This window comes from Phymastichus coffea, unplaced genomic scaffold (genome assembly GCF_024137745.1).
Source record: "Phymastichus coffea isolate CEN01 unplaced genomic scaffold, Cenicafe_Pcof_1.1 PCOF00052, whole genome shotgun sequence".
Classification (NCBI taxonomy): domain Eukaryota; kingdom Metazoa; phylum Arthropoda; class Insecta; order Hymenoptera; family Eulophidae; genus Phymastichus; species Phymastichus coffea.
This window is the reverse complement of record NW_026706863.1, coordinates 266,756-285,484: the sequence shown is the minus strand read 5'-3', so window position 1 is coordinate 285,484 and position 18,729 is coordinate 266,756. Positions and strand designations below refer to the sequence as shown.

Here is an 18,729-nt window from a genome sequence, read left to right as displayed (position 1 = left end):
TGCAATCTGCGCAACGTACGATACGTGCATTATACGCCCGCGACGAATGAAAGATATAATCAAAATAGCGCTCTATTTGCGCAGAGGCAATGTCACAGGCATAGGCCGACTATAGTCATTTGAAAAGATTTAAAAATTCGCGCGACTTAAGCGATCATCGTGTCACACATAGCCAACGCACGACTATAGTCTCTCTCTCTCTCTCTCTCTCTCGTGCATCAATATTCACGAGTCTTCAACAAAGGGTTGGCAATAGAGTTATTACCTATCCCGTTGAAAAATTCATCGACTCTTGTCGCGCGCGCAAACTTTTTGACGCGGAGAAGGAAAGTTTTGAAAATTGTTGACCTCAAATGTATAATACAGGCGCGCACGTGTCTCTGGGACTTGGAGGGTGGGAGAGAGAACGAGAGAGTGAGAGAGAGAGAAAGAGAGAGTGAGAGAGAGAGAAAGAAGACAAAGAGGAGGAGGGTTGCGAGCATTAGCCGAGTCACTCATCCGCAGAGCCGGCCGGAGGGTTTTCAAGTCCAGCCTCTTCTTTTTCTTTCTTTTTTTTCTTTTTTACGAGGGCAGCAGCAGCCAACATGTCCGCCGGAAACTCGCCGGCAGTTCCTGCGCGCCCGTAGCCTGCTGTCCGAGGAAATTGACTTCCAAGCGCAAAAGGGGGAGACTCCAATGAGAGAGGAGCCGCGCGCACGATGTTTCTCGTTCGCGCGCTCGCTCTCGCTCTCCCTCTCTTAGCGAGCTGCCTGCGGGTTTGATTTTTTGCTCTCGGAGCTTGTGCGCGCCGAGAGAAGTACTTGCTCGAAGTTTCTCGCGTGCCGCTAGCTGTTGCAGCTCGTTATTATTTCACGTTGAGATGCGCGCGGCGATCGGTATCCACGTCAACGTCTGCAAAGTTTCCTTTGGAGCACTTCGTTCTGGGATTCGCATCGAAAATAGAAAGACAACTGAAAATTCACTCGAGCCGCGCACTTGGCGCGCGTTTTCTTATTTTCAGACTGAAAATGAATCCATTGTCGCTTATCCAGCTTGCCTTATCTCCACCCGCATTCGAGAAAATAAAAGAACTTGCCCGTTGTGCCCGAATAAGAGAATGTTATCGCTAAAAGCTTCAAACTCAACAAAACATTGTTCGACCTCAAAGAAATAAAAAAAGAAATGGAAAGGTCGCCTCGGGCATGGTTTTCGTCGCGCGCGCGAATCAATAGTCCGCGGAGGAGCTGTGAAAAAAAAAAATTAAAAAAAAAAATCAATGATACAATCTCGCCGGCGAGCGCGCTCGTCTCCGATGATTCAGCAAAATGGAGGCTGAAAAGGCCAGGTTAGGGGTGTCGTATCCCCACCAACGCAGCCGACCGACCGCCGCCATTATCTGTCTCTCATCCCGGCGCAGTTCGGCCCCTCTTTCTCTCCCCTTCCTCCTCTCGCTCGGTAGCTTTTTGCTTTGGTTTGCCTCTTTTTTTTCTTTTTTTTCTTTTTGTTTCGCGGCTCCGAGCGCGGGAGAGGAGAGCGCAATCGCCCCGGCGAACTGTTTTTTTTTTCTTGTTCTCGTCGCGGTGAGAGGATATTTGCTACCGAGCTTGTGGCTTTTACATTACGAACGTTGGCTCTTCCTCGCGTGCCACGGTTGTAGCTCGTTGTAAAACTCGTCGCGTTATCGTCGTATTTTATTCCCCGACGCGAACGTCGGATATTCACGAGTATTTATTAGGACAAACACGTCGTAGATCCGCCAATATGCCGATAGCGCTGATAGTTGATGGGAGCAATTTAGCCGAGTTCGCTGCATACGAATTGATAATTACGCGTCGTCAACAATCGACAACGCAGATCGCGAGATATTTGAATGTTACTCGGCGCAACAATTCGCAAGGGTTAAAACTCCGCGCAATAACTATCCTCTCTCATTAGTCCATTGTCCAATGCACTCCCTCGGTAGATCTCTCCCCATTAGCAGCGCGTATAACTTCTATATAAGACGCCACGTCGCGATAAAACTAAAGGCGAGCTAATTATACGGCAGCCGCAGGCTCATTTAAATAATACAGCTGGCGCTGGCGCGCGCGGCCCAAGTTTATTAACATCGTCATCTCGTTGCTTGTTTTTTTTTTTTTTTTTTTTTTCTTTCCTTGCTGCTTTTCGCGCTCATTTGCACACTCGCCGCCGAGAGTAAAGCTTTCTTATCTCCGAGCGATGGATGTCCTCCCTTTCCGCCGACCCCTCGCCGGCATCGCGGGATTTGAATATTTCTCGATGTATCTCGAATGTTCATCTACGACCGTGCGTACGTGCGCCGATGAAAATCATCCGTTCCCTCTTTGTCGTGAGCTGTTGCACGTGGAGACGATCGCTTCTCGGAAATATGTGTGTGTGCGTGCGCGCGCGCGCACGTTGTTCGACGGGGATAATGGCAATATTGCTCGAGCGAGTGCTCAATTATTTAGCTCGTAGCGGTGAGACAAGCGTCCTTAATACCTATCGAGCCGTCGTGGCCTGGCGTAACGTCTTAGCTCCTCGATCAACTGTCGCGTTCGTCAATGAAAAGTGCCACGCGCGAGCCAGTGGGGCGATCGTTCGTCAGCCGCGGTCATTACACGTTATCGCGCTGAGAGACGACGACCCGCGGACTTTTCCGCGCGAGCGGCAGCGACTTTCTCTTCCCCGAGAGAGCGAGCGAGCCAGCGAGAGAGAGAGAGAGAGAGAGAGAGAGAGAGAGAGGAATGCTCATCGCGTCAACGGACGAAAACAACGAATCATCATCTGAAAATGCATCACTGATTTTCGTGCAGCGAAGATGAGTTTTTCGAAAATTACCTTCGGAATCGTTTTCTTATGTGCTTATAACGAGTTGATCGTTATCTACCACGTTAACCTACTCAAGTATGCTCACGCGCGTCTTTAACGGGAAAGTATGATTGATCTAGGAAAACAACTTTTGTCTTTCTTTCTTTCTCTTTTCTGAATCAATTCCATTGATCTCGAGGTGTGTGTATATATATATATATATATATATATATATATATATATATATATATATATGCGCGAGGAGAAAACGCGGGACGAGAACAAAACAATTTCCAAAGGCGTGTCTTCGAATTAGCTAATTGGAATTGAAAGCCAGACGATGAACTTTTCCAAACTTTTAGCGTACGCGCGAAAGTGTCCTGGCGTATTCGGTAACGATATCGGGACATACGCATACGTGTGCACGTCGCGTCATCGTCGCATCCGAGATCGTTGAACTCGCGAGCGCTCCTCTTTGCTATTTTTCTCCTCTCCTTTGTCTTTCATTACTGTTTTGTATTCATTTATGGATGCAAATGATGGTATAGATAGTGAATTATTGATTTTGCTCTCTCTCTCTCTCTCTCCCCCCTTCTTTCTCGGCCATTCGGATTCTAATTGCAACGCGATGAACGAATGATCAATAATTCACGTGCTCGAGAGTAGCGCTCGCCACGTCGATTTTCGCCCAAGCCGAATCGCTGTCCTAACGAGTTGGCGCGGGGGTCGCTCGTCAAATCCCACAGAGCGGAGCCGCGCCCATTCGCGGCTAAATCTCGTCCGCGTTCGCGCCAGCCGCGCGCGTCTCGCTCGCTCGTGGCCGCCATTTGGCCGCGTGCGGTACGCGCGGCCTCTCTCTCTCTCTCTCGCTCATTCCGCGCCGATCTACCGCTCTTCGGCGCAGCGCGTTTTCCCGGCACGATGCGGAATGTATTGTGCTCCGCAAAAATGTCCTCTTCGGCGGAAGCGCGAAAGATTTCATCTTTTCCGGCTACGAATGTCCGTCGACAAGATCCTCATCTGCAAACGGTACGAGCGGTGATTTTCGCAAACTTACATTCCTGAATGTTGTTGTCCCTTCTATTGATCGACAGAAATCCACTCACCGACGATCAGTTCCAAGAACAAGGAGAGAGAGAGAGAGAGAGAGAGAGAGAGAGAGAGAGAGAGAGAGAGAGAGAGAGAGAGAGAGAGAGAGAGCCAACGTGCAAGTTGAAATACGATGATTTTTCCCCCACCGTCACCTTCGTCATTGTCGTTGTTGTATAGTGATCGTGCTGATCCGCTGAGCCAAGTATATTATATATAGCGCAATGTAAGTTGCTTACACATCGAAAATCTTCATTCGCGCAAACCTGACTTTCTTTTGTTCTTGTTCTCACTCTCTCTCTCTCTCGCCAGCTCGTTGGGACACTCGATATCTGACCTTGCGCAAGGTTAATCCGATTGCGCTTGCTCGAAAGGAGGCAGGAGGAGGAGGAGGAGGCGCTGAGCGAGGATGATCGCTGCGGGCAAATACAGAGAGGCCTTTGGGATTCCAGCTGGGGAGCGAAGGCTGCGCTTCGATCGCGCCAACGTCGCCTCCGAGACTTCCGCGGGTCTCGATCGTCCTCTCCCGCGCGAGGTGTCTTTCGCCGTACGACGCCTCGGTGGTAAGTCGAGCGCGATGGAAAAGGCGAATTAACCGTCGGCGGACGCGGCCGCGCCCTCCTTCGCGGACGCTGCGCGCCATATATATATGTTCATCGCAAAAACAGGAGGTGCACTTTTCCACGCAACCGGCTAATTATAAAAGACGATAAGCTCATCTAGAGAGCGCGTATAAAATGGTCGGCGCTTCATCTTATATATATATACACAGAGCTCTCGAGCTCATCCGGATGCGAGGGAATCAGGCGCGCGACGAGACAATGAGATGAGGCTATAGAAGCAGAAGTGATAGGCGCTCCGCGCGCGGAACGAGGGCGCGATGTTAATGTTTACGGATAATCTCGGCGCGATTATCTCGCCGCGTGAGAGCCTGCGTTGCGCACTTGTCTCTCTCTCTCTCTCCTCCTATCGTTCGTTTATGAAAAATTTATATTTCGAGCGTTGATTAACCGACGCGCGCGAATCTCGGACAATCGAGAACCAAAAGGAAAAAGACGAGCGCGAGATTACATTCTCGGTTTGAATCGGCGAATTATGCAAACTAGCCGGAAACCTAATGTCTCCTTCTACCTGAATATTCAAAGCACTTAGAGAGAGAGAGAGAGAGAGAGAGAGAGAGAATGAATAAGACTACTCGATCCTAAACATCGCAGCTGAAAAAGAAAGAAAAACGGAAGAGTCAGTCGAAAGAACAAAGAGAGCCCTCGGACGAGAAAGTCACCTCTACGCGCATACTCTCTCTGTCCGAGCGCGCCGTTGACGTTGCACACACGTGCGAGGGGTCCACCTGAGTCTCACATGGTTGCTCCTCGCTCGGCACTGCAACACGAGCACGTACGTATACAACGTTAGGGACATCCGGGCAGCTGACGCCGCCGCCGCCGCCGCCGCCGCCGTCACCGCCGCTGCGCACTCCGTCCGCCGAACGAAACTTACTTGGGACTTCGGTTTAACCGACTCCACATCCTCCTTCGATTAAACGGAATTGCCTTCTTCTCCGTCTCGCGCTGCCGCGGCCCGGCCGCCCTGTGCGCCGCGCTCACTTAATTGTCCCTCGCTTTTGCTTCGCGCGCGCCACCGATCTTCGGCTGCATTTCGAACGATCCATCTTGGCATGTCCCGCGGCTGCAGTGTACTCGCGCTTCCGAACAGGTCCGCTCGTCGAAAAAAAATAGTTGCGAAGGGCGGCACCCCTATTTATTTTCATGAGATTTGGGGAATATTGCCTTTCGTCTGGTTCGTAAAGTATTCGCGCGAAGTAGTTCAATACCACGAATGGTAACGGTTGAGAGGAGTGCGAGGCGATCAACGCTCAAATTTATAAAAAAGACCTACACGTCTGTACTTCAAATGTAAATACGATGTACGATAGTAATTTGTAGCGCATCGCGAGAACGAGCGAGTTTTGGAGCGAGTTGGCGCAGGAACGCCGGAAGAAAATTTGAAGAGTTGAATGCGTTACGCGAAAGAGGAGAGAGCAAAGGTTAAGCGATAATCCAAGATATGGATTGACCACGGATTCGGACGAAACTTTTCAACTGGATTGGTCGATCGACAACATTTTCAGGCGCAGGGAACTGAAGAACAATGTCGCGTTAATGCCAAGCGGCGTTAAAGTTGCACGAAACATCCATACCTACACAACGGCATGTAATAATTTGGCTTTCTACGTTTTCGCGGATAAATACTCGGCAGGTAAAATATAAAGTTCTAGAGATGAAAATGACATTACGAGTGGTGTGCCGATTTACGTATACGTACATGTTTTAGTTATGAGATTCGTTTGGCAGTAATTTAAAATTGCGATTCAGCTTATATGCGTTCGAGGATTTTGCCAACCAGCGAGTCTGATTCGATATTTTCCAAATTCTTTTCTTCCTCGATAAATACACGAGCATGGTTGCCGCTTCTGATTAATATCGTCTCAGATTTAATTTGCACTGATCCTTGACGTACGTAAGATTTTACTCTTATCGATTACTCCGTACAATCTACTATTACGATACTGTACATGTATCGCGACCGTTGGAAGTATGCTGGCGCGTATGCGCGTCTCGGCTCCGGAGCCATCTGTATGTATGCGAGTGTACTTCTCTCGCTAGCCAGTTTCCCTCCTTAGAGTATACTTTACTCAAAACAACAAAGTCCCCTTTTTCTATATAAGCTCTGGTTCTGTAATTTCGATGATGATTAGTATTTTCCAAATAGCCTGAAAGAGGTCACAATGCTTTTCTCTCTTGTGCGCAATACTCTTTGAATTCTATACCAATTCAAAAATAGGTATCGTGTCGTGACGATAATTAATTTTTCGATATTACTTTTTTTTTCATTTTTAAACTGAGTTGAATCGTTCGAGTAAACCCAAAGTATTCCTCTCTTTCTCTCTCGGTCATCATCGAATGAATAATCTAGCAGATATGATGATCACGAGCAATCATCTAATTTTCCGTAATGCAAAACGTTCCATACGGAACCTTCATCTCGCGCAATCATCTCCCGTTATATCTTCCACATGTGCAACGCGGGCGCACGCGAGATTATACTCGGAGAATCCTTTGTCAACTTGAAAATTTTCGTGCGCATAACGAAGCGACAATGTAGAGCAATGGAATCCCGCGGCGCGAGCGTGTAGGACCAACCGCAGGAAACGCCCGACATCCTCTTCCGACCGACTTTTTTTTGCCTCTCTCGCGCGCGCATGCTGGGATTTCGCGTCACGCGCGATGACTTTCGAATTTTGTAAGTACTCGAAATTCTAAATTCTCTTTTCTGCTGGCTTTGGACTTGGATGCGCGTACGCATAATTGATGCTTTCGCCAGGTGATTAGAAAAAGTAAGGAGATTAGCGTGGTTTTCTTTGTGTTTCAACATTTTTTCAACATCATATTTTCTTCGTGTGATTTCCTAGAGAGTAATTGACTTTTCTTCTTTACGTACCTTTTGACTTTTTCAAATATTGCTTTTCCGTTAGTTATTTGACTACTCGAATAGTCAATATCCAATTGAAGCTTCATGGAATTTTGGATAAGCTTTGAAAACGTTTTACAATAAGTACCTTTACTACCTCAATACTCGACGGTTCTATAATCCACGTGAAGTCGAGAAAAATTACGAGAAACATTACGAATTTACCGGTCCACTTAGAATCCCGAGCTTCACTGAAAAATTAATCGTTACTGGAAAGAAGATGCGACGCTCCGTTTAGCATGAGCGCACTTATTACACTTTTTCCACTCTCCCTGCCGTCATGTTTTTCGTTCTCTTCAACTGCTTGCGCAGAATTTATGGAATGTAACGTTCACTCTACGATTTTAGAGGACCTCCGGGTATCATTAATCACCTACAGGCGTCCTTGATTTTTATACTGGTATGTATATGAATCAGGTCGCGTGCAGCGAGTTGCACCGCGACATTTTTCTCCTCTTGTTGTTGCCCTTATACAGAGGGAGAATATAATCTCTTTCTCTCACGGATGCTTCTCTGTTGCTGTTGCGACAGCGCAAGTATTATATGCGTGACCGGCTAGTTGCGCACTTTTGCAGCTGATTATAAAGCCGCGTGCACTCGCGTGGGATCCTGGGCCTGCATTGTGCGGATTCCTCTGTGTGCAGCATCTGCGTAAGACTCGCTACTTGTGGAGTAATGTGTACTCCTTTTTTTTCTTTCTTTATTTCTTTCTCGGCTCTTTCTTGGACTTTTGTAGCGAGAATGTAATTGCTTTAAAAGAGTTGCAGGATGAACGAATCATGTATATGCAAGCAGTCGTTTTCTACCTTTTTTTTATTATAAAAATGTTCGTTGTTCTCCTATTTATGGCACACAATCAATTGTGGATGGCAATTTTGTCATTTATACAAATTTTTTTATATACAATCGTTACATTTCGAAAACGCGCTACTCGAAAAACAATGGACCTTTGCATCTAACCTTACCGAATTATGAATTTTACTATCGCATAATCTAGCAATGCAATACTGACTCTTTTTATTTTCGAATGCTCTGAATGTCATCTGACTATTTTCTTGTTGATTACATTTGGCATCGAACCGAATCTTTACCACATCAACCTGACGTTCTTTACCTATTTTAATAAAATGGTTGTCGTTTTTGGATCCATCGCAATCGTTCTTTGGGCAGTCAACGACGACCAGAAGGAATCCGCCATTTTTTATATTGTAGACAGCTGCTACAGGAACATCATGTTGACGTTTAGGTATCAGTAATTTATACAATAAAAGTTGACCTCTCTGATTGAACTGCCAGCATGTGATGCTTGAGTTTGAACTGAAGTGATAGCAAATGCCAATAGCTTGGTTGGCTAACGAAATCCCACTGAACCAATTGGATCTTGTGAATGGTGTTTCTTTTAAAATCAGCTTCTTGTAATCTGTTGATAAGGCGATATGTATTTCATACTTATTTGTTACGTTTTATGAACCAAATGTAAAATAAAAGTATACTTTGAATTTGACGAGTGAGAGAAATTAGACAAAACTTTTAAACAATACTCACCATCTTTCTCTCTGGTCGCGAGATATGCAATCGATTGTTTATCGTTGCGATTAAAAACAAAATAACCATTCTCAGAGTGTCCTGGTTCAACCGCTACGATGATGTCAATATCCCATTTGTCATTGTATATTGGAGTAGGCCAATGCTCCGGACCAGATAATTTCCGAGCTTTCTTGTCAAACTTAACAATGCCATCACCAAAAGTACAATTGGCTCTAAATTTACAGTCGTTCACCACATCCTTAAGTACTAGCTCATACGTATCTTGTGAAGCAATGATGTTGAAATACTTTTGGTAAGCCATTTCAACAGTGAACTGTCCCAAATAACTATGCACCGTCGTCCCGAAAATTTGGCATTGATCAGCCATGTGGACAACGCTTGTCTTTAAAATTGACAAACCATTGCTCGTCGTATTTTGCGATTCCATCCACATAATAATAACCCTATCACTGCCAAATTTAAAAACTAGTAGACTGTCATTCACAAGTGTTTTTGGTATCTCAGACTTAAGTGTCACAGTACACTCACTCGAAACGATTGTGGAATTTTCAAAAGCTTCGGCTGTTACAGAAATGATACATTTTTTACCTAATTGTGGCTGCGACGAATTGCATCGAGCGTAAAGTAACTTTGTATTATCATGCCACGGATGATTTTTGATCAATTGACTTTCCGTAAAATTGAATGTTCTTGACAAGATTTGAGCGTTAGCGAGATGTAAAAAGACTATCACAATTGCAAGAGTCGATAGCATGTTGCTGCTGTCCACGCGCAATTCCATTCGCAACTGACCACAAGCTGTGTCGGTGTTACTTTTAGATGCAGGTTGATTACTTGATTGCCTTTTGAAGAGTTGGAACATGTGCATGTAGTAGTTCGCAAATGAAGTGGCAATGATACTTAGCGCGCTTGCCTCAATTGAAATATACGAGGTTAGATAACGTTGACAATGGCATTTATAATCAAATTCATGAAAGCTGGAACGAAATTGATAGAGTTTATTACGGCGTGACACATACGAAAATATGTATTTATTTCTATACTTTGAAAGATACAAATTTCGAGATATTGTTTATCGAAACACAGATAACGCAGATTCGTATAAGAGTATTGTATATGGCTAAGCGAGATTTTATTTCATTTTACAAGCAGTTCATACATTTCGACAACTCGTCACTGGAGAAACATCGTACAAGAGTATTAAGACGAGTAGGGTGCTGGAATTTACTCTCACAAATTTGAATAACACAGTATTGACCTTTATCATTCTCGAACAATTTTAAAATGATATCACTTTTATCAGTAGTGCATCTCGGTTCTAATTTGAACTCCAGTGAGCCTACTGGACCTTTTTCAGTAACTTTCATCATGAAGAAACGCTCGTCGTCGACATCGGGACAACCACACATCGGTGAAGTTGATGTCATTACTAGAAGTTCACCTTGTTGCAGATTATGAACAGCTTGGAGATATCTTTTGTTTGGTAATTCGATTTCGAACTGCGTTTTCATGTTGATCACACCTGCTTGATCCCAGCGACAGCAAGAGAAGCTCGAATTTGTTTTGACGACGTTGTAACACCAACCCATTGCTTTGTTGGCCATTGAGAAGACACTAAACCAATCGGAATCAACGTATGGCGATTCCCACAGCATCTTTTTTTTGTAATCTTTGATAAAAGATTATTTGAACGATAGATTAAAAAATTGTTTCAGTGAAAAATCGAAAGCACAACCATAATTTATACTCACCATTTGAATCCTTAGTGACGAGATAAGTAACTAATTTGAAATAATCATGATTGACAATAAAATAGCCATTTGAGGGGCTTCGAGGTTCAACTGGCATTACAATACTGACAGCAGTTTCATTATTGAAAAGTGGAGTAGGCCAATGATCAGGACCAGACAGTTTCTTAGCCTTTGCATCAAACTTAAAAATACCATATTCTATAGGGCATTCAGACCCAGGTGTACAGTTGTTAGTTACGTTTTTGAGAGTGAATTCGTAGTAATCATTGAATATAATAACATTCAGGTTCAAACAACTGAAATCAATTTGCTGCTCTGCGTACTCGTGCACCTTGGCATCGAAGACCTGGCAATTATCAAGTATATGAATCACACTTGTTTTTAGCGTTAAAGATCCAGAATCATTTCGCGAACTTGAATCTTTCAGCGTCTCTAGCCAAACCAGAATAGCCTTGTCCTTTCCAAATCCGTACACCCAAAACACATTACTTATCTGTGCGTTCGGCATCTCAGGTTTGAGAGTTATTTTACATTCGTCCGTCAGTTCCGTAAAATTGTTGCTGGCATCGAGATTCAATCCGACAATACATCGCTTACCTGACTCTGGCTCCGTCGCGTTGCAACGAGCGTATACCAATTTCGCAGTATCGTGCCACAAATTGTTCGTTAAAATCTGTGTCTCCGGGAACTTGTAACTTTTTGCAATCGTGCTAGTTTCGGCACTACATAACTGTAGTACACTTAAAATTATAGCGAGAGCCGACAACATCATGTGTCGAGATGTGCTTTACTGACGCGGTTCAAGTCGTAACTGACACCACTACGTATGAGCATTTAGTTAGAATAGGCGCGATTGATTGGTAAATTGTATGACGTGACGTGTGTGACTGCATGTAATGCGTTGACACGACTATATCCAGTTAAATTCGCATTAAGCTTCTTCGATAAATCAGAACGTGACCGTGGACACTGATTTTGTGTGAGAATAAAATACTTAAGTGTAATTCATTTTTCTCCTATGTATAATGAAATATCGATACGATTGTATATATGTATTTTTGATTGATAAATCAAATTTTACAATTAAAATATTTTCAAGTAATATTTCTCATTGATGGGAGGAAAACCATTTTTTAATCGATAATTTAATTTTTTGAATGAATTTCGGCCAGATTTACATTTATTTATTGTTTGCACAGTATTACTTAGTAAATATTGTGAAATATGATAAAATTTAGAGGAAACAATTAATTCATATTTCCTTTCTATTGCATGGATCATAGAGCAATTTTCTTGCATATCTATTACAGTCGTTCTTCAGGCGGTTGATGTAGCGTAATCTGAATTAGCAACGTTTCTTCACCGTGATAATCATTGCCTCTTCCATATCTTACTTATTGGTGAAAGTCTAAGTAAATATTTCCTGCTACAAGTTGCGTTAGTCATATTGAAAATTTGACATTGATTGATCATAGTTTACAAATAAAAGCTCTTGAGTTGAATTATCTTAATAAATAATATCGCTTGTTCCAATACCTCTGCATCAAAACATGAAATTATAGAAAGATTCAAGTTGGAGCTATTCAGCTTTTACGATTGTTATTTAAAAATTATGAATAAATAGATTTTCAGTAACATAAGAAGGATGAGTGAAAAGAAAAACATATAGGTTTTATATTTAAAGTTTTTATATTCATAACGTTGATCATACAGAAGTGTTCGTTGAAAAAATGAAATTTTCATTTAATAAAAGCTTTCAAATCAAATAATTATTATCGCTTTAGATGAAATAGTTTTCCTCGGGTAGAAAATCTGACAATATTTAGAAATTCACAAAAGAGAAGGATAATGCCTAATAAATATGCAGTCATAATTTTCTGAATATTATAACTTTATTACACTAACAATGTCATTATTATACTAAAGTATATAAGATATTTATTTGTATTTGATACATTTAAATTTCTTTTCCGTTATTTATAGCGATTAAATTAAATACATATATAGTAAATTATATACTAGAGTAAAAAATTAAGGTGCAAATGGAGTGTTAATTTCGTTTTTTCCTTCTTGATCAAATTGCCAACAGGCAAAGGTTGAATTTTCAAGAGATTCGCACAAACTAACGTTATTAGTCAGTGAATATTTGTATTCACTGGCTGATGACTTGAAAAAAAAACTTGAACACTGCCACGCCAGAAAATTTTTTTCTTTGGAGCAACAGCGGAGTAATCATCTTGAATCTTTTCCGAATTAGTTACTCCGCTATCAGAAAATATATTTAAGAAAAAGACTTTTATACTACCAATAATGTTGTCTAATGATTTTGAAACGAATTTACCATTAGATTTTTTTCTAGCCAGGGTTATCTTATAACTATCAGTTATGTAATATCCTTGTGTGCCTTGAGATAGTTTAGCAGATTCAACGCTGTACCAACATGAATATGTACCATTAGAAAGTAAATTTAACCACAATTCCGGCCTAGTTAGTTTGCTATTTTTATAATCAAATTTATATAAAACGTAGTCACAGTGTGTGGGATTAGATTTACATATACTTATCTTATCTACAAGTAACAGTTCGTAATTCTCGTCGAAGATGATTACCTTTGGACGAAAATAATACAGTGAAACGAAATTTTTATGCTGAACTTCATATTTCTTCTTTGTTGCCTCAACCGTGTGACAGTTTTTCATCATGTCGATCACGCTTGTCTTTACGTTAACGGATCTAGTCTGATTATAGTGAATCGGTCAAATTTTGTTCCTTACCCCAAACGATAATAGCCTGTCGCTACCGAATTTGTGGGATTCGCAAAAATCCATGACCACACTGTCTGGCATCTTGGGTTTCAAAAAAATTTCACACTACTGTTAAACCAGAAGTTTCGTCAAAAGCACAGGATATCATGGTAACGAGGCATCGTATTATTGTATTTGGCTGCGATACATTATGATTAGTATAAATCACTTTGGTAATATGCCCTGTTCCGTAGCTCACGTAATCGGTCTCTGATAATGGATACAGTTTTGTGAAACCAGTAAATTTAGCACTGCTGATGCTGAGGAATGTTATTAAAATTACTGCAGATAACAGCATTTTACTGAAGCTATTTTCGCGTGATCTGAGACATAACTGACATTACTAAGTTCTGATAGTTACGTTATATATACATTTAGCAGTTGATTGAGAGAATTCCACTTATTAAAAATGCACTATTTCTATCTGTTTACGAGTAGACAGTGAAACTATAATAAACCTATTAATTTACTACAAGCTCACTATGTCACCAAATTAACTTAGTAATTTTTTTAATAATTTTCAAATAACTGCATCAATTATTGAAGTCTTTCCAAAAAAAATCGACATTACGGAGTAGTAAAACAAAATATGATATTTATTTGAAAATATTTAAATAATTTTGTGTTCTATTAAGTAATTTCACATCTACGCATTGTTGAAGTGTGTAATGTGTAATAAGTGTGGGAAATTTTTATTTACTAGTAATTTGAAAAAAAAGATGTAATATTGTATTATTATTATTATTATTAAAGTGCAATATTTACTTGCAATTTCTGTACTCAAGTGAATCATCGTCATGCAAAAATTGCCTCCTATTTATATAAACAATTTGTCAAACAGATAGATATTAAATAAAGTATAGTTTATAAAGTTTCCTCTACTTGACGTGGACTTTGCCAAATTTTCATGCAATTTGCACAATTGAAGAAACGCGCCATACGAATAAACTCGGAAGCATTACAATTCGTAATTGTTTGTATCTCATAAGCAAATAGCGGATATTGGATAAATTAACATCGTATTTGTTATTCGTATAATACATTTAGTGGTGCTTACATTTGTTTTTAACATTTTCTTGTGATCAGTAAATTACATTACACTTATTTAAAAGAAAGTTAACACATGATAAATTGAAACAACATTAAGCATTTTTATCTACTAATTATGAGTGTTTCTTGATTTCTACTTATTCTACATTTAACATTTTTAGAATTGAATTAGAAAAAGTAGAATTATTGTCACTTTGAAAATCATCGACTTTTTCATTGTATAATCCACGTTTAAGAATAACCATTAAATTCTAACTCGATTACATTTATATTACAAGTGATTAGTAGCAAACGCATTTCATTAAATTCTGAACCTAATATTCTTTATATTACTGAGAGCAAAAAATCATAAATCACAAACTCTACAAAGGCGACTTTCTATTGCAACTTTACATAAATTGGAATAAAAATATACAAATTTTAAGGAATGTAAAGTTATACTTTGTCTTTTAATACATTTTATATACCGTTGTCTATTGTATTGATTGAATGTAATTACTAATACAAGCCATTCAATAATCGAAACACTACATATATTCGTAATTGTATAAAATATACTTTCCGGAAGATTCGGTAAAAACACCTCGTAATCACAGAAAGTTAATACATGATAAAAAGAAAATATGCCAAGTTACCAGCTTAAACAACATGAATCAGCTGTTTTACCAACGGCACAACTGTCGTACCAAGTAGTGATGGTATCGGTTGAATTATGAAATTTATTTGTAAAATAAATGTTTATTGCATACAAAATTATCGTTAGGCATACAATATTTTTTAAAGATATTTTACCTGCTTAATGAGGCAGCTGTCAAGTTACAAAAAAATTTATTTACGCATGTGGAGAACTCGTCGGGAGAGAAGCACTGTATATAAGTATTTATCGAAGCTCCTACCGACTCTTTAGGTTTTGTTATCATTTTCGCCATGCAATATTGACCTAGTTTATTTTCGAAAATTCTGGAATCGTATATGTGTAAATAAGGCAAGACGATCTTGAAGTTAACTTCAACAGCCTTCGCTATACCTGTATTACCGATCTCTACCAGATATTCTTGACGTAAGTGGGTCCATACCGAAACTAAGAGTCCGCCATTACGTAAATTGTATACATGGTTTATAACTGGTTTGTTTGGATGTTCAATTTTCAACTGCGCTTCTCTGAGGATCTGGCCATTTTGATCAAGTTGGCGACAAACAAAAGTTGAATTACCAACAGTTTCACACAAGCCGATAGTAACGTCAGTCAGTGAGTATTTAATTCTTTCATGTGATTTGTTGAACGATCTGCTCCATATCAGCGGGTTATAGCCATCTTTGGAAGGAAAAGCACATAATAAGTGTCACATATGAGAAAATTTTCTCATAATGAAAATATAGTTTATAATAATGATATTCAACATATGTCAATTGAATATTTCTTCCAAAGAATGTGTTGAAAATACTAAGTTTAAAGCTTAATAGCTTTTACTGTATAATTGTGATACTCACCATTTGATTGTACTGTTATTTGTCCTCTAGCTAATGCAATCGAATGAGTATCGGTTATATAATATCCTTGTATGCCTGGAGATAGTTTGGCAGATGCGACGTTATAAAATAATGAGCATGTGCCATTGGAAAGTGAATTTGGCCACTGCTCTGGTCCCGTTACTTTTTCACCTTTGTTGTCAACTTTGTATAAAACGTAATCGCAATGGGTAGATTCAGGTTCACACATGCTTATCTGGTCTACAAGTAATAATTCATAAGTATCGTCGAATACGATGACTCTTGGGCGAAAACAATACATTGAGATGACGTTTTTGTCTTGCACTTCGTATTTCCTCTTTGTGGCCTCGACAGTATCACAATCATTCGACATGTCGACCACGCTCGTCTTTACCACGACCGATCTAGTCTTCTCATTTGGAGTTGTCAAGTGTTGTTCCTCTCCCCAGACAACGATAACCTTTTCATTGCCGAATTCGTGTGCCATGCAATGGTGCATAATTGTGCCACCCGGCATTTCGGGTTTCAGAGAAACTTCGCACTCTGCTCTTACGTCAGGAGAATCGTCAAAGGCGCTTGATATCACAGTAACGATGCATCGATTTGTTTTATTCGGCTGTGATTCGTTGAAACGGGTGTAAATTAATTTGGTCATATCACGTCTTGGTCGGTTTGTGTTGATTTCAGACTCCGGGAATTGATAACTTTTCGTAAAACTATTTTTTTCAGCATTACCGACGCAAAGTAAGGTTGTCAAAAGCACCATGGAGAGCAGCATTTTGCTGATGCTCTCTTCATTCGTTGTGGTTAGTAACTGGTTTATATCGAATGAAGAGGAGATCTGATAGTTGAAATACCTATAGTATAGTCGTTGATTGGAAAATTACACTTTATCAAATGTTCTATTTTTAGTCGTTTACAACTAGTCAACGAAATATTAACTAATTACTTCCTGACAGCAAAAATAAAACGTGTTCACGTAAATTAAATATTTTCTCACCTCTTTAGTTACAAATTATGGCGGTAGTTTCTTCAATACCTTTTTTTCATCTTCGCACCTGAATTTTTTATTTGTTTGACGTTCAATATTGAAACTATACTTACAATTTCGACAGGAAAAACAAAAAATTAACTTAAAGTATTATTGAAAACTCTTTTCCAGGTTTTGAACTATTTGTTTTGATTCCGTAGCATAATAATCAATAATAAACCTTACCCAACAGGCATTCGTGGTTTGAAGTAAATTTTGCACTGTTGTGTCGTGTTTAAAAAAATCTATTTTATTAATTATAATATCTAAATATTCTGCAATAAGTTAGAAGAATTATTTTGAATTTCATTTCGTTCTTTTTTCTGAATTGTTTTATATTTCGAATAAAATGTATACTATGGAGTATCGACTTGATTCGTATTCGGAAAGTTGTCCAATCAAGTTGATGGGATATAGCTGCTTGCAGAAAATTGTTATTTCAAATATATTGTTTGTTTGTAGCTAAGATCTATTCTCTAGAAAATGAAGGTTAAAAAAACTATTCGTTTGCAGTTTTGTCCTTTTGCTGGACATTTTGTACATATTTGACTTATTTGTGACCCTCGTCTTCTTTAGTATCCTTTTTAATGGATTCACGATGTTTACATATAACTAGGTACTTATACAAAAAAATTTACCAAGATGATAAATTATTCAACGTAATCATTTTGAGTGACGATAACAGGATATCGGATAATTTTTCGACCTATCTAATGAAGCAAGCGGCAACTGTATTGCAGATAATCTTCAGTATGAAAGAAATGAACGCTAATATTTTCAAAAAACTGTACCTATTAACTTTTCGATGCTAACAATATTCATCATGATTGGTAACACCAAAGACCATAAATCGTTATCTTTAAAAATTTACCTAATGATGGACTTCATAGTTTAACTACAGTCTATTACAACTCGATGCAAGAGTTTGATAATCTTACATTAGAATAAAACACATTCATTAATCTTAACAATTTTCAGTAATCTTGAACTCTAAAGTTTATCGACTTGTCTGTTGTAGGTATCATCTACGAAGATTTTATGATAAATATCACTATAATCAATTTAGGTGTGGCACTGCTGAGTCATTGATTTAAACTACTGAAATTTGGACAGATAAGCTAATAAATAACATGCAATAATGTATTGCTTTTAATTGAGTAATAAAATATCGTCGTTACTTCATACAAATACTTCATTGTATAGTTTCAAACATATGCCGTGTAACGTGCAGGTAATAGACGTGCAGTAATTTATGTTTAGTGAAAATCAAATATCAATTTTGCGTTTCGAATTATTTGAATATTTTGTAAAATTTGGATTTACGTACATTACTGCATACTACTAGCACAAAAATTTGAAAATGAAAATTGACTTCTCAAGCATTTAAACTTGCAGAACATAAGTTGTTGAATCGATTTGTGTGATTTAAAGATCAAATTTAGTCTTTATTTAATTTTGCTGATGTTTTAAGAGATTGTCCACTGAAAAGTTAATAGTTAGCTTAGTATCTGAATTGTTACCATAGTCATGACCATTTGGTCGTGTAAAAAGGTAAAAGAGAGAGCTTTCCGTCATATGGTTGTAACCCCCCAATGTAATAATATATAGTATATTCAAGCCTGGCAATTTAGGATCCCAGTTTAATTTTCAT

At 39.5% G+C, this 18,729-nt stretch overlaps 3 protein-coding genes across 3 annotated transcripts; all 3 read right to left on the bottom strand.

Moving 5' to 3' along the window:
* Window positions 1-8,199: 8,199 nt before the first annotated feature.
* On the bottom strand, window positions 8,200-9,826 carry LOC131665511 (uncharacterized). The gene is made up of 2 exons (XM_058937425.1): window positions 8,950-9,826; window positions 8,200-8,824 (listed from the first exon to the last, which is right to left on the bottom strand). Exons 1-2 carry the CDS (start codon window positions 9,818-9,820, stop codon window positions 8,301-8,303), a joined length of 1,395 nt encoding a protein of 464 aa, XP_058793408.1. The 5' UTR covers window positions 9,821-9,826; the 3' UTR covers window positions 8,200-8,300.
* Window positions 9,827-10,054: 228 nt separating this feature from the next.
* LOC131665512 (uncharacterized) lies at window positions 10,055-11,524 on the bottom strand. The gene is made up of 2 exons (XM_058937426.1): window positions 10,704-11,524; window positions 10,055-10,621 (listed from the first exon to the last, which is right to left on the bottom strand). Exons 1-2 carry the CDS (start codon window positions 11,473-11,475, stop codon window positions 10,095-10,097), a joined length of 1,299 nt encoding a protein of 432 aa, XP_058793409.1. The 5' UTR covers window positions 11,476-11,524; the 3' UTR covers window positions 10,055-10,094.
* Window positions 11,525-14,154: 2,630 nt separating this feature from the next.
* Window positions 14,155-16,845, bottom strand: LOC131665524 (uncharacterized). The gene is made up of 2 exons (XM_058937445.1): window positions 16,049-16,845; window positions 14,155-15,872 (listed from the first exon to the last, which is right to left on the bottom strand). The coding sequence occupies exons 1-2, from the start codon at window positions 16,824-16,826 to the stop codon at window positions 15,346-15,348; spliced, it is 1,305 nt and encodes a 434-aa protein (XP_058793428.1). The 5' UTR covers window positions 16,827-16,845; the 3' UTR covers window positions 14,155-15,345.
* Window positions 16,846-18,729: the final 1,884 nt, after the last annotated feature.

Coding starts and splice junctions, on each gene's coding strand:
- LOC131665511 (XM_058937425.1), bottom strand. CDS start 9,820: ATGCACATGTTCCAACTCTTCAAAAGGCAATCAAGTAATCAACCTGCA. Junction 8,825..8,949: donor CGCGACCAGAGAGAAAGATG/GTGAGTATTGTT, acceptor CCTTATCAACAG/ATTACAAGAAGCTGATTTTA.
- LOC131665512 (XM_058937426.1), bottom strand. CDS start 11,475: ATGATGTTGTCGGCTCTCGCTATAATTTTAAGTGTACTACAGTTATGT. Junction 10,622..10,703: donor CGTCACTAAGGATTCAAATG/GTGAGTATAAAT, acceptor CTTTTATCAAAG/ATTACAAAAAAAAGATGCTG.
- LOC131665524 (XM_058937445.1), bottom strand. CDS start 16,826: ATGCTGCTCTCCATGGTGCTTTTGACAACCTTACTTTGCGTCGGTAAT. Junction 15,873..16,048: donor AATAACAGTACAATCAAATG/GTGAGTATCACA, acceptor TTCCTTCCAAAG/ATGGCTATAACCCGCTGATA.